The sequence below is a fragment of the Pagrus pagrus genome, assembly GCF_965226575.1.
Source record: "Pagrus pagrus genome assembly, chromosome: 3".
In the NCBI taxonomy this organism is placed as follows: domain Eukaryota; kingdom Metazoa; phylum Chordata; class Actinopteri; order Spariformes; family Sparidae; genus Pagrus; species Pagrus pagrus.
The window spans coordinates 31787597-31811366 of record NC_140187.1 but is presented as its reverse complement, the minus strand read 5'-3'; the positions used below and the strand labels follow the sequence as shown (position 1 = coordinate 31811366).

Genomic DNA, 23770 nt, shown 5'->3' with positions numbered 1-23770 from the left:
CATAGCAGGCAATAACTCACAGCATTTTGACAGTCCACTACATCACTTGACTGTGCCAAGATCCACACAGGTGTCACTCAGACCCATTCGTACACCTGAGACACACTGCACTGACTGACAGCACCACATCAGGGGTAAATAGGCTTGTCATCTGTAGGCCCTAAATGTTAAAAATACTTAGAAAGAAATGTCATGGCTACTCCATCACTTTTCATTTCCTGTCCTCTGTTGTCACTGTAAGTGTCTGGCTGCTGTCAGGAGGAGATGGGGCAGTGTGCCAAGTCTAGTATTACTGGATGAAAAGCAGGACAGTTTAGTGTCAGCTGAACAACATTCCCAAGTGACTGTAAATCACACATTTGAAGTAAGGATCATGTAATATGATGCTAAACTCAGACAGTAGAATTAAGAATCATTCCACATTTTGAGAAATCCACTTATTTGTTTGTTTGTTTTTTGGCCAAGAGTTCTCTCTCATGTTTGCGTGTTTTTAATGTGTGCTGACCTTAGCATAAAGACTAGAAGCAGGGGAAAAAGCTAGCCTTCGTCTGTGAAATATTTAAAATTAAACTTACCAACACCTCTGATGCTCACTAATTGAAAAGCTGTAACTCAATTTGTTTGACCTGTACATAAACATACATGTAAAAGTGGTTTTACGGGAAGTAATGTGTTGTATCTATTTCTTGGGCAACACCAAAAGTTACCCTACCTAACTCCCTCTAAAACTACAAATTTTGGTTTATGTGCATGTTAAACATACAAGACATGGAAGAGATAATGCTAGACAAGGTGTCCATTCTCAGGAGTTAAAGGATGATACGGAGGCCAGGGGCTCTGTATCAAGCCTGTATTGTGCATTTGTTACTTTCTAAGCATAAATGGGATTTATAAAAAAAAAACATGCTCAGATGTGTGTAAATTTACGGGATCTTGAAGGCAAGGGGAATTGGTGACGCAGATGGTCAGGTGCTGAGTAGAAGCACGATTGTAAAATATAAATGTGAAAGGCATTATTCTACACATGATGCAGCTCACACTTAATTTCACTTCATATCAAACGTTAATTATGGATTCACAGAACATTCAGACCAGCAGTTGTTTGGACTTGTAGTGAAGGATAATTACTTCATAAAAACCTTTCAACTTTAAAAGATAAAAGCCAACTCAAATGTTAAATCAATATTTAATCAGCACTGTCTCACCATCACATTCAACACCTCTGGAGCGCAGCGTCATTATTAAGGAAAATATTAATGACATCACCTCCAGTGATCTCCCAGCAGCAGTGATGCTCAACATTAAGAAAGCTACTTGCGCATTTGCACATTAGGAACATTGGATAACCTTCACTGACTTTTCAAAACTCCTGACTCATTGACAGGATTGGTTAGTATTTCATGTTAACTTTAACTTTAACTTTATTTTTATTTGTATGGCACTTTTCATATATATAGTAACACAAAGTGCCTCACAGAGGATAAAAGCATAAAAGAAGAACTGAGAAAAACAAAGAATAACCTTAAAAACCCAAACCTCCCACCCCCACAAATAAACACATAGAAATACATAAATACATACACACTCAGGCACAAACGCAGGCATACACACAGACATGCACACAGACAGACACAAACACACACACACACACACGCTCACACCCACACCCACACACCTACACTGGCTGTGACTGAGGAGACATGGCTGGGCACCGAGACCTGAGGTGAGGAAGACGCTACCTTAATTTATGTTCAATGTTCTTCTACATGTTCATCAAAAGTCCATACACACAGTTTAGATGCATAAAGTAAAATAGTTTTGAGTGAAGCAGTCATCCTCATGATGAATCCTGCTAGTGGCAACTACCTGCAGTTGTCTAAAGTCAGTGGGGTTCCCTCCAGCACGGATCAAAACTTTTACTCCTCTTTCAAACCATCTGTCTTCTCTGGCCAAGATATTTACATTGTTGTCCTCAAAGGAATGATTGTTCTTCAGATGTAAGTGGACAGCAGAGTCTTGACCTGAGGAGTTGGCCCCCCTGTGTTGTGCCATTCATTTATGGAGAGGTTGTTTTGTCTCCCCAAAACAAAAACAACCCCTCCATAGCAACCCACATGAAGGCTGGTTGGGTCATCGACCCACAAGTGGCCCTAACGACTCTGAAACTAACGAGCTCTCACGTGTCCTTAATGACTCTGTAAGGACACTCCCACACAGAGTTTGAAAGCCTGCAACTCCTCTCCAGTTAGTTAGAACTGAAGAAGCCTCTTGGGTGAGAAGTGAAACGTCTTCAAGAAACTGAAACAAGTCCAGTTGCCTACGATACAGCACTTAGAATTACCATGACCTGGATGACTGAGAACCTTCATCAACATATGCAAGCGTAATACCTCCACCAAGTTTTGTCTATAAACTACTTCCTTGGAGCAAGATTGGGAGCTTCACAAGGAGTGTACTGCTCTAAAATTAACCACCATTAACCACAACAAACGTGTTCATCCTTCGAAAATAACTTCTATTATTGGTGGTTGCTCAAAATCATGTTGTCTTCCAGTCTATAACTTCTTCATTCATTTGGAGCAGCACACTACTGTTGAAGCTCCTTTTGTCAGAACAGGGAAGGAAGGGCCAAACTTGGTGGGTGTACATGAACAACACTTGCATACAGCAGCACATACCACTATATGAGCTATAATCCAAACTCACTGAAAATAAATGAATGTACTGCTCTCATCTTCATGTTATAGTGATTAACTTTGAAGAAAAAGTTATAAATGTCGTTTTTACTTGATGTCTTCAATTCTATAATAGAAAGAAAATCATTGCCAAGGTTATTTGATAAATTAATATGATGCAGGAATGACTGGCCTTTAACTATTGCTTTTAAATGAAGTATGTAATGAGACTCCTATATGTCATATTTATGCTCTCTCTCTCTCTCTCTCTCTCTCTCTCTCTGTTTTCAGGTTGTTTTCAAGACTGGCTGCAGGTCAAAAATATGCCTGTAGATGAATATAAAAAAAAGACATAAAAGAAGGGAGATACATCACAGGGCTACCCAGCTCTAGGCAATATATATGATACATACCGTTATCTTGATGTGGGACTGTGTATGGTCTTAGATCTTGGATATTGTTAAATTGTGATATGACATAAGTGTTGGCTCTTCCAGGTTTTAAAGGCTTCATTACAGTAAAGTGATGTCATACTATGAACTTACCAGATCATTCTTTTTATAACACATACGCAGTTAGTAATTATATCCACATTACTGATGATTACTGATCAGAAATCTCACTGTGTTAGTATATTGTATCAATAGTCATCCCTACTATATTGTTGCAAAATCGATATCTAAATAGGGCCTATATGTTCAAAAATATTGTGATATTTTACATGTATAACGTGACTTATAAAAAGTATTGCATGTATAAACAATTTTAGGCTAGGCACAGCACTTCCTTTGTAAATAACTGCAAACCAAAAAAGTAGTTTCTACAAGCGGGTGAATGTTAACAGGTGTTCATCTTTGCAACAAGAAGGAGCAAAAATAGGAGCTGGTAGCTGGTCAGAATAGGAGCTGGTGTCACCAGTAGTAGTTGTCAGCAGGCCTACCAGCTGTCAAAAACCCAGCTCAAACTGATCAAGCTGGTCACCAGCTACCAGCTCATGCTAGATTTTCCAGCAGCTGTGCTGTGTTCATGGTGCCCTCTGAAAAATGTGATATGTAATGTTGGTTAAAAAAAATAAAAGTGATGACGCAATTGCTGACATCATGGTACACAGTAAAACTGCTATACCAGTACAGTGATGTTGACAGGTATGTCCTGCATCTTTGGCGCATTAAAATCTGAAAGGACGCAGTGAACTCAGTGGACTCACCATAATTTATCTCTGATAATGCCACATTGTGAACAACAAATCCGTATGGAAATAATTATAAGAGGAAACTCCCTATCAAGAGAGAAAAAAAATCAGCTGATCACCGTTTCCGACCATCTACGACCTGTGTGCATATTGCAGTCATCGTTATGTGATCGTTTCTGCTGCAACTAGACCAATGCTCGACACACAGATTTCAACAATCAAAGCTACAAACTTGGTATCGGTGAATAAACTACCTAGGTCACTGTCATAATCAGCTCTGATCGATTCTGTATTCTCTCATGGCGACGGTGACGGTTGATGCTTTGCTGTTCGGGAGGCTTGCCATATTGAAACCATAGAAATAAACCACTAATAAGTTTATTTGTTTTATAACTAGTGAGTGTATCAGGGTGATGTGATAGGGCTGTTCCTGAAACTGAGGTTTTTATCAGTCAAATCGGATTTGGCTGTTCAATAGAAACATTCAACTATTCATCTTTTTTTTTTTTTCTTTTTCAGTTTAGCACCACACACAACTTCTTTATCAGCCTACATCAGTATGTTTTACCTGCAGCCTCAGACTCCCGTTTCAACACCTTTCTTTGTCACCTGTGATGTGAAAACATCTCTCCTGCTCATAGTTCTGTTATAAATCCCAGCGGACAAACAGCATCTCTCCCGTTCGGCTGCTGACAGCGCTGTCAGAGCAGGGCTGGTGCAACACATTTTGGTGCCCCTAGATTGCAGCTTCTCTCATCAGCTAACTACAATCACTTGTTGTCAGTCGAATTTTTCTGAACCAGTGCAGCAGCTAATACTAAAGTACATTTTTATTTATGGTCCCCTCTATATGTAATTCCTCACTGAGATGTTATCCATGTGCATTTTTGTAAGCTCCAATGTTTCATCCTGTTTTTGTAATGCACTCTGACTGAGATAACACATTTTAATGGGGACCGACTGAATTTCCAAAACCTATCAACATCATTGCTAGTACATCTCTAGTCAATAATAGTGTATAAATCACTATGAGTTTTAGTATCAGTTTTTAACTGTACTCTATAGCTAAACCGACAAACTCACATTGCACACAGGGCTCATTCAGGCTTACTTGAGACAATGACTAATTCAGCATGTTAGTGAATGCTCTGCTCTGCCTCTAGCAGACAGCCTGGGACTATAAATCAGCTCATATGCTGCTTGAGCTCCTGCTGCCTGCAGTCTTATTAGTCTTATCCTCTCCCCCACACACTGTACAAGAAAATATTGCTGTTTCACTGCAATTTGTTAGTGTCAGCCAAAAGCCTTCACTGCTGGCTTCCTTCAGTTTTTAAAAACAGATATCCACCCTTACCAAGTTTAAACACCTGTATTAAATATTAGAACCATCTATCACTACTTAACAAAACAATTAAAGAGACAGAACGACTCCAGCTCACAAAAACAGATGATTTTCTTTTTCATATAAAAGGAATGTTGTTTGTCCACTGGTAAGAAGGAAGTGATCAACAAGAGCCGTGGCTTCTTCAAAATTGTACACATATACAGCATTATGTTCATTATTTATTAATTTTAATTTAGTGACTTGACTGATGTATGTGGAGAAACAGTATATTAGCTGCTGCTCAGGGACCAAAAACTGGATGATTTACACAGAGACAGATGTACGAACAAATTTTAATTTTTTAGCCAGTAGTTTGTTGTTTTGTTGGACTGCATTCTGATATTTTCCTATTCATATAAACCTCCTTTAAAATCATTTCATGATAAATTTCCACTTTCATTTTGTTTCCAACCAGCTGACATGTGATCACACAGGAAAAAGAAATTGTATTTTGCTCATGGCATCAATGCCAGCGAAGCAGAACAAAGATTTATAATAGCAAGCAGCTCTACAACCAACGACAGTTGTACTGTCTTTACAGCTACCTGAAGGCAGCAGGTGTGTGTTCCATCTCCTTGGAGTGGTGCCTGTCACTATCATTTTACAATAACACACAGCACATCTACAGCTCTACATTTTTAATTGCAATATGAGTAGACATGTGGCTGTGATGAGCAACAGGTCCCGTCAGAAGTTATTGTTAAGTTATTATCCAGTATCAGAGTTATTGCTTGTGAAAAACCTTAGATTTTGAGCACAAAACCCATAAAATATAAATTAGTGGTGTTTTAATTGTTTTTCTCTGACATGGACTATGGGATTATACCCATTAAGATGCTCATAATCAGGAATTAATGGACTCTATGTTGTTTAATAATGGAAATCTTAGAGGACATCATCCCTTAGATGTATAACAGTCAAATCTAATTGATTTATTTCAAAATTTATTTATTTCATTACAGAAATAGGTGAAAGTACTACAAGCAAAAATTAGGAAGCATTCTAAATTCTGCTTTTATCTTATTTATTGCACTATGGTGGCATTGAACTGCAGATGGTTATTTTACGGATCATTGTGATAACAAATAAAATTGCTCATTATTATGCACAGAGAACATGGTGACTGTAGGATCTTGAACACGTTCAACAGCAGTAAGTGAATCTACAGGATTCATCAACTGTCAGCACGTCATAATGGTGAGAGCTGTGTTTAAACGGAATCAAAGTATTGAATGTGATTGCCCATGATTGTCACAGTCTCTAACATGGCCACCTATAATGTATGATGATATAACATTTGGCATGCCTCTAGCACATTAGGCAGGAGACTGAGCCACAGTGTGAAGAAAATCAGTGTCTTAGTAAGGTGGTGTTCTCCTAGCCTCCAAAACAGCTTCAGTGCTTTTTGCCGCATATTGTCCATGTCTTTAGAAGACTTATAAGAGATGTTCCCTAGTTGTCCGTTTTGATGTTGGTGGTGAAGAGTGTTGTGTTCAGACAAACATTAGCACTGCACAAAAAAATATCGTTATTTCTTTCCCTGGGACCACATGGGGGTTCAGACTCAGAAGTCTCCAACAAGAAAAAAAAAAAGGTGAAAAGGGTGGTAGACATACCAGTAGAACGGGGAAATTGAATTGGTTACCTGGCAACAACGGGGATAAAGGATCTCTGCTTTGCAGTGTTATTCTTCAAATTCAAATCTCCCAAAGGTAATCAGAAGTTCAGAGGTCCACTGACTGTGAGTGCTACAGAATATGATTGACATTATTGAAATATTCGTCAAACCATTCAATGAGCCTTTAAAATAGCAGTTACTCAGCATTTTCTTTTAATTTGTCACTTATCCATATGTAAATTAAGTTGACAAATAGAAGAAACACTGATATAATTCAGTGTAATACATCAACACCACCTCAGAGGTGCTCTTTACACAAACAGTTAGTATTAGTGATGTTTGTTTTGTTCACACAATGTCGATGGAAAGGTCAGCTATCACTGTTTGTCTTCACTTAGTAAAAGTGTTACTTTTACCGGTTGATGGTCTATAAATCTGTATTTGACTCATTGATACAATCATCCTCAGGGTGCCTTATCACACATAAACACACACACACACAGCTCACACTGTACACACAGCTCATAACAGACAGCTAGCATTATGCCTCCACAGCAGGGCTCCATTCAAGCTTGTTATAAAGTGAACCTAAAATTGATCATTATTGTTTTGCTGTTGATTTGGTGAATAAGCAACACAGCTGTCTAGGCCATAATCTCTATTTATGTGAGGACAAGAGCACTTTAAGTGTCATGTTCCAGGGCTGCAATTAGGATTTTACTGCCTATCCCCAATATTTCTCTCAGCCCAATTACCTGGTGAGAGGGGCACTCCATGCCTTCATGTAGATTTGCTCTTTTGTTCTTCTTCATGAATTATTTACTCAGTATCTGTATCGATCCTGTGCTTGTGTCAATGGGTAAAGGCACATCATTGCCAATGAGCCGTAGCTCAAAATGAAAAAAGCCTATTTCCTGGAATATAGCCATGGACCTTGGGAACTTGGGAAATCATCAATGTTAACACAGTTCTCAGGGTTAATTGGTGGTGGATACAAGTCATTATGTTGAAAACACAAAGTAAGAGTAAAATATGATAATCAGACTTCCAAAAATGTTGAGTCATGTTCTGTACAGCTAGGGGGGTTTCAGCCCACTAACTGACCTCATAAAAAGTAGCAAAGAGGAAGCACATACTGTGGGGGATGCACCAATTTATCTGCAGAACATTGCTATCGGCTGATGCACCTTGTCGACTGCTATCGGTAAATAATAGGACATTTATCTGATTGTCACATCAATTTTGTGCTGGCACATTGATGAGCTACTGACTGATGACATCCCTGCCATCAGTTTTTAAGTACCAAAAAAATCTTATCATTGAGTAGGTAGCTGTACAGCAGGCCAAAAGGGCTTTTAAAGCAGTTACTTTTCAAAAGAATGTGTCATCATGACAAAATGTGGTCCTGGAGACATACATTGTAGCAGTAACTACTACAGAAGCAATTTTGAGTACTTTGCTAAGTGTCTGTCTATTTTGTCAGGGCAATAGTGTCGCAAATGCGCAAGATACAGTCAGAGTTTAAAGATAGATGTAGTCAGACCCACGAGTACAGAGTACTCATGTGATAATGTAGTAATGAAGACCTTGACAGGCTTTAAGACTGGTGTGATCCCATCACAAGATGGTCTATAGTATTAAGGTTATTCCATAAATGTGTATGATCAAATTTGGGCCATTTCAAAGGCAGTAGGGGTGTCACGATTTTGTTTTTAAATCAAAAATCGATCAAAATTATCATTCGGTTTCAATTATTTAAATCCTTCTGAATCTCTCTTCATCAACACGTAGCAAATGCCGGCAATCTGACAATTCACAACATATAACATATACATGCCAGTGCAAGTACCTTTAATTCTTTGCTTAAATGACTATAAATTAATCCATCCATCCATCCATCCATCCATCCATTGTCTTCAGCTTATCCAGGGTTAGGTCATGGAGGCTGCAGGCTTAGAAGGATATTCCAGATGTCCTTCTCCTCAGCAACGCTTTTCAGCTCCTCCTGGGGGATCCCGAGGCATTCCTAGGCCAGATTCAATATTCAATCTCTCCAGCAGGTTCTTGATCTGTCCTCGGTTCTCCTCCCAGTTGGTCATGCCCAGAAAACCTCCAAGGGGAGGCGTCCTGGAGGCATCCTAACCAGATGCCCGAACCACCTCAGCTGACTCCTTTTGATGCTCAGGAGCAGCAGCTCTACTCCAAGCTCCCCATGGAATTAGTTCCTCACCCTATCTCTATGACTGAGCCTAGCCATCCTACAGAGGAAACATCTTTTTGGCCGCTTGTATCCGCAATCTCATTCTTTCAATCACTACCCACAGCTCGTGACCATAGGTGAGGGTCAGAACATAGATGGACTAGTAAAACAGAGGCTCGACTTCTGAATCAGCTCCCTCTTCACCACAGTAGTGCGGCACAGCCCCCCCTGTACTGCCGATGCTGCACCAAACCACCTGTCCATCTCATGCTCCATTTTCCAAGTCCTTCACTCAACCCCCAACTGTAGGGGGCAATCCACAGTTTTCCGGCAGAGAACCATGGCCTTAGATTTAGAGGTGCTGACCCTCATCCTGACCACTGAAGAAGCCAACAAAACCATGTCATCTGCAAAGAGCAGAGATGCAATTCTGAGGTTCCTGAACTGGACACCTTCCTCCCCCCCTTGAGACAAGGGACAACGCTGGCGGAGATCAACACCAACCGGAAACGTGCTTGACTTAGTGCCGAGTATACTGACACAGCTCTCACTTTGGTTATACAGGGACTGGTACCCATACTCCCGCAGTATCCCCCACAGTACTCCCCCGGGGGAACACTGTCATAGGCCTTCTCCAAGTCTACAAAACACATGTAGACCAGTTGGGCAAACTCTCTGATTCAGAGATGATAAGAAAGTCAATAGTAGAGAGCTTTCCTTGTCACTACATGCAGAAAAATAGCCACGATAACATAATTCAAGAAAGAGTGGCAGAAATGACAGTGTCAGATCCTTGACTGAGAGCCACAAGGCTGAAACAATTTTTTGTACTTGTAGTTCAGACAGAATCAAACACATCTCAGAGTTCTTTTGATCTGGATTTTCATCTTTTTGAAAGATTTTAAGTCATTTTAGATGTTTTTCTGATTTATCATTTGATTTTGGAAGAACTCTTTTGATTTACTGTTAATGGGAGAGAGTCACAGACTGTAAGAACAAAGGTACTGATGAATGATCGAATGGTATTTTTGTGTTGTTGTTGTATTATTCAATTAAGACTATAAAACTCTGCACATTGAATGATTTTGTGGCTGCCCAGCCAATGTTAATTTCAATAAATCTTATTTTTAAATCTGCATCCTTAATGATAATGTATTCAAAGATATCGTAAACACATACACAGTGGCATAAACATACAAGCATCTGACATACAGCAGATAACCCAGTGATAGTCAATTATTATCCAGAGCTGGTATACACTTAGCTGTTAGCCAGTGGAGATGTTTTTAGATACGTTCCACTGAATATGACAGCAAGGGCCAATTTGGCCCTCAGGGTGCCTCATTGATTAGAATGGTGGTGAAAAGGGGGGTCGTCTTGTCATGAATGTCAGCTCCTAAGCAGTGATGTACATTGACATGGACAGAGGTAATGGTACTAGCTCACCTGATGAGCATCCAGATCGATGATGGTGGCCCTGGAAATCCCTTCCACTCTTTCAAACAGAAACTGAGAGATGATTGGAGAAATATTAGCTTTCTCTGAGATGACATATTCACAGTTCAGATTGCACTCAGAAACTGTCGGGGGTGCCAAATCCCACAAAATGCCAATTTCTACATGATGTTGCTTTAATGTTACTTTAATCAAATAGGACCTCCGAGTAAATACAAATAGGCTTCTCCCTACATGTGCCATAGCCAGTGTTTGGATGTTTCCAAAGAGCTAACATTGTGCGCAATATCAGTCTTACTTTGATGGCCAGAGTGATGTCGGCGTAGGCACAAAAGCCCCCTCCCCTGTCGCTGGAACAGTGGTGGAAGCCTCCTCCTGGGAGACAGAAAATCCACTGGCTCAGTATCAGGGCCATTAGACAAATCCAGGAGGTCACTGCACATCTGAGAATTCTATTATTCTATAGGAGCATAACTGGCCATTTAAAATAGGCTGTTATTGACTTTATTGTGGCTTATAAAAATGGCTGATGTTCCCCTGTGGTACAACAATAGGTGTATTGACACCAGAATGGGACTGTCCAATTGCTCTTTAAATGCCTGAAGAGCTGCAATGTGCAAGGGTGGAGAGAAAGACTGTGAGGAGAGCTTTATTTAAATTGAGTTGATACCCATTCATTCAGGTTAAGAGTTAAAGTCCCCTCTGCCCCACTATGCTCATGTTCACTCAACTACAGTCTAGACCAGAATATTAATAAGGCCAGTAAGGCGACAGGTGAAATATGATTATCATTTATTGCCTGGCTCCCAAAAACAGCCTTTTACAAAGCCCCTATGCCTGCATAGTGTCGAGATACACAATATGCAGATGTCAGACCAATTTGAATAGCCTTTATATCTTTATTAAAATCCTGTTTATTGATGCAGAACAATCTTTCCCCCTGATTCATCGACAGTGTCTGAAGTAGCTTAGTAAGCAGCAGGTACAAAGTAAAAAGTCTGATGCAGCTTTTTTGTTCCCTGCTTGGCATAAACTGGGGGGTGGGGGGGTGGAGCCCCAGACCTCCTACTCAAACAGTCCAGACACTGACAGTAATGAGTCAGCAAAGAAATGCAAATGTTTGTGTGCTAAGACACCCAGGAAAAGATAGTATCACCATAAATATGAAGAACATTTTACTCTTAGTATTACTTAATAACTGTGTCGTCAATAATATCAAAATATCCATAAATATTGATACTGAATAAGTGTTTCAATACTCTTGTTCCACAGTATAGATACTGACACCAGCTGTGCTTTCTTGCTCTTTCTTCTCTCTGACGGCAAGTTTAAACACACACTGTGCCCACATATTCCAACCTCCTCCCACTTTTCTGACTAACTAATTAATGTTTCAGAATTACAGCCATAAAAAACAACTACCAGATATATGTTTTAAATAGCCATATATAGTGTACATTTAAATAGTATTAAGCCTGATGGTGTGCGTGGTGTGACTGCGGTCAGTGCTTTTCAGTGGGCATTTACTGACAGGTATAGCGAGCCAGTCAATGCACTGAGCCTGCCTCCCATCCAGCCTGGCACACAATCTGATTATTTCAGCATATATTCTATCTGCTTCATCACGGACACATCTGGCAAGAAAACACACTGGTATTATAACAGAAACAGTGGCACTGCTGTTTGTATTTTTGTTTTTACATATTTATTCCTCAGAGCTGACCAGACATGCTCATACATACAGGCTGCAGGCAGCAGAGAAGAAGAAGCAATGTCATGCTTATCCTGGAACGCATAGAAGCTATAAGTTTAAAAATCAAGAGGTCAATTCAAAGATCAGCACTATGAGTGATTAGAAAGGAGTAGAGGAGGAGCAAAATTGACAAGTTGCCAGGGCAAATGTCGAGGAGTGCAGCTCCACAACTTGTGCTGAGGAGTTGAGAATATTTTAACTTCTCTGAGGTTGGAAGTAAATAACCTTAAATGCTGTTTTTCATTTACAGTACACAGGCTTTGTTATATTTAGCTTTTCATTAAAATCTCAAATTTTATGCCCTCAATGTTGTCAATTTTCCCCTGTGGTATCAAACATGGTATCAAATATTGAAATTATTTAAGGTTATATTGAAGTTAGAAATTCTAGTAGTCATGACAACACTACTTTCTAAGTACTGCACAAACTTCTACGTACCCGTGTAAAATTGTGTATTAGGGAACACTGACAGTATCTAGCCCGGTAACTAGCAAAAACCTTTTCTAAGATATGAAATGAAATTTAGGGCTGGGCAATATCTTGTTATTGTGATATAAGACTACATATCGTCTCAGATGTCATGATATGACACAAGTGTTGTCTTTTCACTGGTTTTAAAGGCTGCATCACAGTAAAGTGATGTTAAATTTCTGAACTTTACAGACCAGTATACTTGTTTTAATACTTGGCTTTACCCACTTAAGTCATTATATCCACATTAAACATGATTATCAAACATTTTGTTGTGTTGATATTTTGTGAAAGTACCAGTCATCCCTACAATATTGTCGCAATATTGTTATCGAGGTATTTTGTCAAACGCATTGTGATAATTAATTTCTGGCCCAGTCCTAACATTTATGAAGTGCTTTAGAGAAGATTTCAAAACGTAGAGATACTGTGAATCTTGTTATAACCTTTAAAATATTGCAATATTATTTTTAGGACGACACACCTCATTCACATAATAGGTAAAACAATATATTAGATGTATCATCATATTTGTATTGAATGCTTACCGCCAAGGCAGGAGTTTACACTGAGCGTGTCTGTAAACATATACAACTTATATGTATTTTAGTTGTGTTTCTACAATATCCACTCCTAACTCAAGAATGATTCATGTTTTTATAATCCTCTTAGCACTTAGTTAAGGTTGTTGGTTAGAGAAATAATGTATTCACCGGAAAAAGTCAATGCTGACTTGAAGTACAAGACAGGATGTGATGACTTCCAGTGTTAGTAGCCAAAATCTAACCAAATGAGGGACAGAGAACATGAACCTTGGTTTCCAGTGTCAAGGTTCTGTGTTAGTGACACCTCTGTCCACATTCAGGTGTATTGTCCAGATTGTTCAGGTGTAAACTGATCTAGACAGCCGTGATGAGTCTGACAGCAGCCCTGGAGGGTTCAGATGTGATCCGTGGACTGCTCGCATTGAATTTGATTTAACCTGCCATCAAAATTACTGGATGTCTGCCTTAAATTGATGAGACCACCACACCAATAGACCCCTAGACACTTTCTGCAAAGCTGCAATCTTAATTGTTCAGCCACTGCTTTTTTTGTTTTATTTTAAAATCAGATAATGATAAGATAAATGGTTTTGGCTAGACTAGATTGACTAAAATGTTAAAATATTATCTTATAACTACAAAAGACTTTCTAACCAAACAGTCAGCAGGATCTAATATAGGACTGTGAGGAACTTTACTGTGACTGTGAATGGAGGATTACTGTGATATATGTGAGGAAGACAACATGGAGATGAGCTGACAGAGCGCAGGACAACAGCTGCTTCCTGTGACGCCACTGCTTCCTATGACGCCCACCGGGATTTCCATGAGATCAGCACATCAAAGAAATTAACAAGATCACTTTATTCCAACTGTGCAACATAGCTAAAATTAGGTAATTCATGTTCAAGACTGACACAGAGATCCTGATATATATATAAAATCAGACTTTAAGGTGCTGCTGATGACATACAAAACTGAACATGGCCTTGCACCATTGTACATATCAGATCTCACTATACCATATATTCCACCTTGTGCATTACGCTCTCAAAGTACAGGGCTCCTGACAGTTCCCACGGTTAAGAAGAAGTCAGCTGGCTGCAGGGCTTTTTCCTATCGTGTCCCCTCCCTCTGGAATAACCTCCCAGCTGACATCAGTCTGGCTCTACTAAACTCAAAACTTACTTCTTTGACTTAACCTTTAATTAGTCTTTAACTTTGATTGCTAGCTTCTTCAGTGGGTCGGTCTCAGTCTCAATGAGTTACCTTTAGTATTATAATTCACATTGTGCTGCCGATGAGAAACAATCTGTTTATTCTGACTAACATTGCATTTCTCTGACTTTTGTTTTTATTTTCTGTTCCCACAAGCTGCAAGCTGTGTCGCTCTCTCACTCTCTACAGCTTCCTCCTCCTCCTCCTCCTCCTGTCTTCTCATGCAGGCTCCCTTCTGATGGACCACAGTCCCCTGGGACCATCTACCTCTCCCGGCACCTGCTGCCTCACATATTGACGGATCTGGATCGTCATACCCTGGGCTCCACTGGATCATTGCTCTCCTCTGTTTTACTATCTACTTATATCTGTACTTCTGTAAAATGTGATGCTTCTTCATTCTGATCTTTTCTGTTTTACTGCTAATTATCTTGTATGGCCTTCTTCCAGGTCACCACAGTGGAGAGGAGGTCGTGTGGCTCGGGCACCACTTGGCAATGTCTCGGCCTGCTCAGTCGTCTCCTGGATCCACACACTTCACGTAAATCATAATTTGTATCATATATTCTGTCAATCCAATTTGCAAATTGTGATTTTGTTGCTCTGTTCTGTACATGTGACATCTTTTGCATGTCCCTTTACTGTGGCTCTTCCTGAGGATTCTTCCATCTTTTTTTCCCCCCTCTTAAAAGGTTATTTTTCTCAATATGGCAAGTTTTTCCTTACTCGAAACAAGGGTCTAAGGACAGAGGGTGTTGTTTCACTGTACAGCTTGTAAAGCCCACTGAAGCAATGTGATTGTGATCTCGGGCAATATAAATAAAAATGTATTTGATTTGATTTGAAAAGACTACATTGACTAAAAAGACTTTTTGTATTGACTAAAATTCAAATAAAATAGCTGTTTTTCTTTGATGAAGACTAAAGACAAAAACCCAGACTTTTAGTTGACTTTAACCTGAGTAAATAAAAAACAGAATGAGGTTGACTTAATATGATAAAAACTGAGAACTGACTCTGAAAACAGAGTGAGATGACAAAATGGAATCCACCATCACAATGGAGACACAGTCCTAATTTTGCCCGCTTGTATACACAATCTTGTTCTTTCAGTCACTACCCAAAGCTCAGGACCATAGGTGGGGGTTGGAAGGTAGATGGACTGGTAAATATCGAGCTTTGCCTTCCAACTATCTAACTTTAATTAAACTAATCTAAGAGCAAAATGAAGACTGGCTTATGACTACAGACATGTCTTAAATATTGTTGTTCTCAGTGAATAAAGTTGTATTCAAATGAAAGTCTCTTAAGTGTAAATGTGGACAGGATATTCTTCACGCCTGATACTGATCCCTCAAATCAGGGTAAAATCAGCTGAACATCAGGTAATACTCTATTTTCCCTAAATCTAGAATCTGTCAAAAAGACACTACTTAATGTAAATTGGTCACATCAGACAGATTCCCTGATGTGAGTATCAGGGCTGTAACCAGTCCAGTGGATATGATCAGTTTATTGATTGGACTTTTTTTGTTGTCAGACTGGACAGAATGTTGGCACTGAATCCAACAGCAATTACATTTCCTTACACATATATGTGGCAAAATATTGTATTAAATAAAAGGACTGAGTAGGCGACAGTCTCACATATTGGAGTTGCATGTTTACCAGCTACAGCAGGATTGGTTGTCTGTATATGGGTATTTGTACTAGAAACTCTCTTACCTACATTTATAGCCCATCCTCGGTCAACAGCCAGTTTTCCTGCCTGTGGAAGACAAAATATTTCAGTCAAATTTTCAATATGAACATAGAAAAATGTATGAATATGACCCATTCTGAGTGAAAGAAAATGTCCTTTACCAGATTAATCAGAATATTTACCATCAATCATCAGGTATTAACTGATTACAGTTTTTGCCGAATGCTTCCACACATGTTGCAGACTTTGGCTCACTGTGTCATAACTTAACACACAGGCCGAGTAAGACACAGCACATGAAGATAAACTCCTAACTTATACGGCAAAATGAAACTCTTGAAACAAAACCTAACAATCCTATTTGAAAACTGTTTTTAGCATCAAAACATTAAACACATGCACCTTTGCATTACTCTTTCCTAGCAGCAACAACACACAGATGTGCTTTATGCAAAACACAGCCGTATTCAGTACTTTGAATGGTTTTTGACTTTAAAAGACTCATACAGATTGTTTTTGTAAAAGATTGATCCACTGGAGTTGATATAGACACATGAAAACAAAATGGAAACGCTTCAGAATTTCTTTTTGTTTTTCAGGTTTTTGCAAAAGTAAAAAAAAACACACAAAGACATGGTACAACTAGAATGTTCTACAAAACATAGTGTTATAAGGGAATGATTGGAAGACATTTAGGCTATGGATCCTGTCCCCTTTTGGCATTTGGCCACATCACCTCATCCACATCACATGCAATTACCTCCCTTGCCAAGCAACGGGGGAAATATCGCCTTGCATGCCATATACAACCCTGTATGGACCTCTCCTCAATGTCGCCTCTTCCATGGCTTGTAGAAGAGGCATGCGGGCATGTGGCTGACAGTCAAACTTTCCAGTGCTATGCTGAAAAGAACTCCTCAATTGGATTAAAAAATGGGGTGTATGGTGGCAAGTTAAGTGCAATAAAATTATTATGGTTGGTGAACCAGTCCCGGACCAGAGCCGCCCGATGGAAACGGACATTATCCCAGATGACAACAAACTGTGGCTGCTCTGGCCCGTCCTGGACTACTGTGTCATGAAGTGTGTCCAGAAAGCGAATAATGAGGGCTGTGTTCTAGGGACCGAGGATGGGGCGTACTTGCACATAGTCATGACGGAGGTCTTTGACTCTCGCACTGTTCCTCTCGAATGGAACTCTGCAGCTGCTTCAGTGAAATGTAGTGCTTTTTAAGGATGCCGGAGAATGTAAATATGCTGACAGTGTTGATGTCAGCAAAGGTTATTTGATCTGCGATGATCTGCTCTCTCAATTCACGAAGCCGGATTTCGTTATTTGCCAAAACAATGTTAACTATGGCCACCTCCTGTTCATCGCTGAACATAATCTGCCTTCCACCCTGTGCAGGTCGTCTGGCAGTTCTGTAGAAAATGAAACATCATACATTTTGTACTTCAGACTTTCTTCGGGGGTGTTGCCGCTTTATCCCCCCCTCTCGGGGGGTTGCGGGGCTACTGGGGCCTAATCCAGTACTCAAAGGGCGAAGGCCAGGGTACACCCCTGGATGAGTTGCCAGCTCATCGCAGGGCCCGCTAATGGCAGAGGCTGCCTCACAAGGTGCCAACTGCGCATCAGGAGCAATTTCGGGGTTCAGCATCTTGCTCAAGGATGCCTCGGCATGTAGCTCAGTTCCGCCCAGGGGAGCCGGGGTTCGAACCAGCGACCTTCTGGACCTTCTGGTCGCTGGTCACCTGCTCTACCCACTGAGCTACAGCAATGTGAACAATGTGCAATACTGTAATTTCTTTGGTACAGTTTAGTGTGGAAACTTCAAAACATACCTGTTTTCCAGTCTGAAAGTTCTTATAATTGAGGCAACTGAGTAGCGACTTAGGTTTGGCTGGACTCTCTGCCCAGCCTCCCTTATTGTAAGGCCATGATTTATTACATGGTCCACCAAAGTGGCACTCAAGTCATCAGATATTTGTCTCCTTCTGTTGCTTGCTCCCCTTCTTCGTCCTCTTCCTCTTCCTCGTCCTGCTACTGCTCTTACTCTCCCTCTCCCTCTTTCTGCCTCCATGTTTCCAAAGTTGGCACAAAGGAGCTGAGCTCACATCAGGTGTATTTGTAGTGCTATGGCTTAGACTGATTGGTACACAATGAGATTTTAAATGTTTTCATGTGTGTGAATCTGTGTGCTTTTCCAATTTTAGTTGTGTTTTGTATTTTAAATAGATGTGCTTTCCCAATGATTGCATGAGATTTCCTTTTTGAACAATGTGTCTTATGTAAAAAACACCGTGTAGTGTTTTGCAATAAGTGTGTTGGAGAATTTCAAGCACAGTGCAAAGCATAAATTGTGTTTGCAGGGTTGGTGCTTTTGTTTAGGGCATGGTCACCAAAGTTAGAGGTTGTGATGCTTTGGGCATAGCAACCACTTTTAGTGTTTAAGCATTAGGCAAAAACTGTAACTGATTCAATAATGAAACAAAAAAAACTAAAAAATATATATCTAGCACACTTATCTGGGTAAACACTTCAAATAATAAGTGTTTACCACAGCTTTTGTTAGTTTTTCCAATTAAAAAATCTGACCTCCGGCACACACATAGCCATTAAATTTACATACAGACAACAAAAACATTATACATTTCCTCCTGGGGTCTTTTCTGGGGGTGTGTCTGTTCAGCAGCTAAAAAAGGAAATGTAATCACAGATTTTTACTTTACATTTATTAACTTCCTTGTTGCCTCTTGGGGGTGACCTATTTTTAGTCAATCCTGTTTAGTGTAGGCTATGAAGATGAAGGTGATTCGCCTGCTGCTGCTCAACATTTATCGAAGGTGACTTGGAGGTGGAGCTTAAATTTGTATCACTAAGGTATGCTTTGTTCAAGTAGAGTTGTTTTGAATTTGCTAACTGCTTTAGCTGCTGAAGGAGGTTGTTGCTGCCACAGCGGCTCTGTTGCCTCAGGGGCTGTGTGCTTTGTGCTACTGAATTAGCCATCTGTTAAACAACAGGCTCAGGGGCTGTGTACTGTGAGTGCAGCACATCGTTATCATCCAGCTATCTTTAACGCACTTCCTCATGTCTCGATGACATGTATAAAACACCTAATATTAACATAATCAATGTAAACAATGGACATGGTTATTGTTATACTTCAAGCTAGCATGATAGTATTCGTTCATTTTCGATTCTTGCCCAACTAGCGTGCTAATAGCTTTAGCAATATATCTGCCTGGCCCACTCATGCACAATAAGTGCATAAGCAGAGAGCATGCAGGCGGTGGACAGATAGGTTGCCTGTCCGATAATTTCATACAGGCTGAATGGGACAATTGGGTAGGCTTATTAGACAGCTCAAACAGCCACAGTTGCAGGAATTTGTTCTTTCCATTGTCAGAGCATTTGATTTTTTTGATTGCTGTCGGGATGTTAAGATATTTTTTACAACTATAACAAAAGCTTTAAGAATAACTTACCGACCCTAGCTTGAAAGCCACATTGCAGTGTATTTCAGCATTTTTATATATAATATTTTGATTCTTTTCCTGACAATGGGGATGAGCCACACTGTTCGCCAAATATTTTTTGACAAATAACTTAATAAGCTATAGACCTTTTTCACAGCAGCCATTTTGACACAAAATAGTAGGGTAAACACAGGTGTTACCAAGGATACTAATTATGACTGTGTTCGATTCAGGTCAAACAGAGTCAAGGTGCTGCTGTTGGCTCACTAGAAAGTCTCCACTACACTAAATGGAATGGAACCTTCATTGTCATTAAATAAACCTATGTTTACCTTCTATTTCATGTCAATATGGCTGCCATGAAAATGGTCTATTGCTAAAATAAAACAATGACGTATGACTATAGTAGAATCCAGGAGTGACTTGTCATCCTTCAAGCTTGGTTAATACGGGCTATAAGGGTAACATGGTTCTTTTAAGAAGAGGGCGGTGTGTAGTGTGTGGCCGCATCCATATGTCTGGACTTCCAGAGAGTCCCCTTGGGCTGCAGACTTCACAGGATTTCACTGATTTAATTAATCTGGTTGTGATTGTAACGGATGATGTCTGCCTATTAACTACACCCCCATCCTCTGAGAAAGAACACTGACTGTTACCGCTGGCGTGACTGTAGTGGGGCTTCAAACAAAACTCTTTTCATAGCCTATGTAAACCAAACATTTAAATAACTCATTCTGTTACCATTAAAAGCAACTGGTTGGAATTACCCAATTATTTTGTACAACAAATATATGATATGCTTATATCAGAATTATCATTCTGCCCGACAAAAAAAAAGTCACACACTAATATTTCGCTATTAGTTTTGATTACACCACGCATTTGCCGTGGCATCATTCTGATAAGCTGGCATCCGTCCACAGTCCGCATTAATTTTTTGCCAAGATCTTGTATTGATGATGGGAGAGTCGGACCCCTGCTAAAGTCTTCTCCAGCACATCCCAAAGACTCTCAATGGGGTTAAGGTCTGGACTCTGTGGTGGCCAATCCATGTGTGAAAATCTTTCACAATTTGAGCCCTGTGAATCGTGGCATTGTCATCTGGGAATATGTCCGTGCCATCAGGGAAGATGATTGATTGATGGAAAAACCTGCTCATTATATTCAGGTGACCCCATTTTTTTTTGGGCACATAACGTTGCTAAACCTAGACCTGACCAACAGAAGCAACCCCAGATCATAACACTGCCCCCACAGGGTTTAACAGTAGGCACTAGGCATGATGATCACTTCATCTGTCTCTCTTCTTACCCTGATGGGCCCATCATTCTGGAACAGTGTAAATCTGGACTCATTAGACCACATGACCTCTTTCCATTGATCCAGAGTCCAATCTTTATACTCCCTAGCAAATTGAAGCCTTTTTTACCGATTAGCTTCACTTGTATGTGGTTTTCTTAAAGTGAAACTCTCGCCAAAAAGCAACCGAGGCTTTATTTATGATTGGGTATGAGTCAAACCTTCACGTACAAGCACACTCATGACCAAAGAGGCACTTTTAAGATTTACCGTAGTTTCGTTTTGGGGCAAGCTCATTTTGAACGGGAGTACATAGGGCATACCACGACGGCATCAAAATGTCTATTTTTAGACCACTAAGAAGGCTCCACACATCATGAAACTTTACTGGTAGCATCACCAGGGTCTCTACTCATGACACGAGCAGTAAGAACATTGTTTGTGTACACAAAGTGTGTGAAAAAGACGGTTACAAACAGTACGGCATCAACAGCCGGTGATGTCACGTAACCTCTCGCGTGGCTGTTGATGCCGTACTGTTTGTAATATGTGGCTCCCTTGTCAACATGGACGTCAGTGTTGCTTTTGACTAACGACAGAACAACGAATTATCCGCGAATTCATCTGGAAATAAGCCCGAGGAGCGTCCCACCGTTACTCTCCGTCATGATGGCCGCACTCGGAGATCGACACTTTTTGCCTGGAATGGCGGCGGCGCGCCGGAGTCCCAGTAGCTAAGCGTAAGTAGTTCAAAACCGTCTTTTTCACACACTTTGTGTACACAAACAATGTTCTTACTGCTCGTGTCATGAGTAGAGACCCTGGTGATGCTACCAGTAAAGTTTCATGATGTGTGGAGCCTTCTTAGTGGTCTAAAAATAGACATTTTGATGCCGTCGTGGTATGCCCTATGTACTCCCGTTCAAAATGAGCTTGCCCCAAAACGAAACTACGGTAAATCTTAAAAGTGCCTCTTTGGTCATGAGTGTGCTTGTACATGAAGGTTTGACTCATACCCAATCATAAATAAAGCCTCGGTTGCTTTTTGGCGAGAGTTTCACTTTAAGGCTACACAGCTGTGTAGTCTCAATCCCTTGAGTTCTCTTCATATTGTGCGTGTGGAAATGCTCTTACTTTCACTAATAAACATAGCTGTGAGTTCTACTGTTGATTTTTTACGATTTGATTTCACCAAATGTTCAAGTGATCTCCGATCATGATCATTCAAGATTTTTTCCCGACCACATTTCTTCTTTGAAGATGGTAGTTCACCACTATCCTTCCAGGTTTTAATAATGCATTAGACAGTTCTTAACCCTATTTTAGTAGTTTCAGCAGTCTCCTTAGTTGTTTTCTTTGCTGGATGCAGGCCAATAATTTGAGCCTTCTGAAACGACCACAGGATATGTCTTTAGACATGGTTGTTTAAGAAATGAGAAGCTACTCACTGCATCCAGTTAGGGCTGAAACATATTAATCACTGCAGTAATTATCCAATGGAAGGCTCTTACCTATTTGCTAAGTTTAATCCACTTGGTGACTTTTTTCGGCCAGGCAGTGTATAATTCCACTAGCTGTAGCTGAAATTCCAGTTTGTGGTTTCAGATATGCTGCAAGTATTTCTCAATGAAAACAACAGCTGGGCTCAGTGACTGTGTTGTTGTCATTGTGTGGTGTTACCATTGTGGCCATATGGCATGTGTAACCACAACTGACTGACCATATCTAGCAACACTGCACTGCAGCATGGGCCAACTGACATACTGTTGTTCATTTAGAAACATCTGGTTATTCTCCCTCCAATTGTTGTTTTTACATTTATGCTCTTGTACTGGTCAAACAAACAGATCCATTTTGTAAATACAGTACAACTTTAGAATTGTATGTATGCTAACAGACATGTTTTACTTTTCCTCAGGGAATTCTGTTAAATCTACTCCCAAGAGCATATTCCAGGAAAAAAGACAGACAGGCAGTGTTTGTCTCATGATGATCAACCTAATCCTGATGTGCATGGCATTAGGAAGGGGTTATTAAGGGCTGGTTGCTCCACTGGCTCTTCCTCTTAGCAAACCACTGAGGTCTTATCTACTACAGTACAATTTACAAATAAAGAATATTCTTGGGAATGTAGTTAGAAAACCTACAAACCACTAGGTTGTTCTCAGGGATTGATGGCCACATAATCTGATAAATCATTAATAGCTGAGACACCTGAGCTAAATTCAAGGAAATTTCAAGGATCCATACTGTATGCCTTTATTCCCTAAGTGGAATGCTGTTATATGCACAGAGGTAGCAGGTCAAGATTTTTCTCCCTCAGATAATAAAGGGGGCCTCTCTGCCGCGTATTCCTGGAGCTCAGCTTGTAGGACTCCTGAGGGGAAGTGATATGAGCTGGGGATTGTGCGTAAATGGCAATATGGCTATCTGATGGATGAGTAATAACAGAGATTAGCATGTGTGCACACACTCTGGCCATGGCTTTAACACTCCACTCTGTCTGCAGAAAACAAGCCAGAGAATACCAGGCATATTTTGCTAGAGCCCACTAATTGCGTCTTCACGACTCCATCAACCATCAGACCCAGAAAGCATCTCTTTGCATGCAATGTGCCTGATCAGTTTACTGTAGGCACATTGAAGTCTACAGCCATTAGGTTCCTGTTATTTCATATTCCTTATTATTCTTTTATGCACAACAAGACATAGTTTCTCCTCATGCTCCACTAAAAAAAAGTACTGTAAGCTGCATAGAGAGGACAAGATCAACCAAAGGTT

General features: G+C 40.2%; 1 protein-coding gene across 2 annotated transcripts in view; it reads right to left on the bottom strand.

The window, feature by feature from the left end:
* Window positions 1-23770, bottom strand: part of hdac11 (histone deacetylase 11) — a 38906-nt gene that overhangs the window by 7349 nt on the left and 7787 nt on the right. For both annotated transcript variants that reach the window (XM_084349741.1, XM_084349742.1), the window contains exons 6-8: window positions 16237-16279; window positions 10823-10899; window positions 10516-10578 (exon numbers count right to left, since the gene is read on the bottom strand). In XM_084349741.1, the coding sequence (XP_084205867.1) occupies window positions 10516-10578; window positions 10823-10899; window positions 16237-16279 (183 nt within the window). The remainder of the gene's footprint in view (window positions 1-10515; window positions 10579-10822; window positions 10900-16236; window positions 16280-23770) is intronic.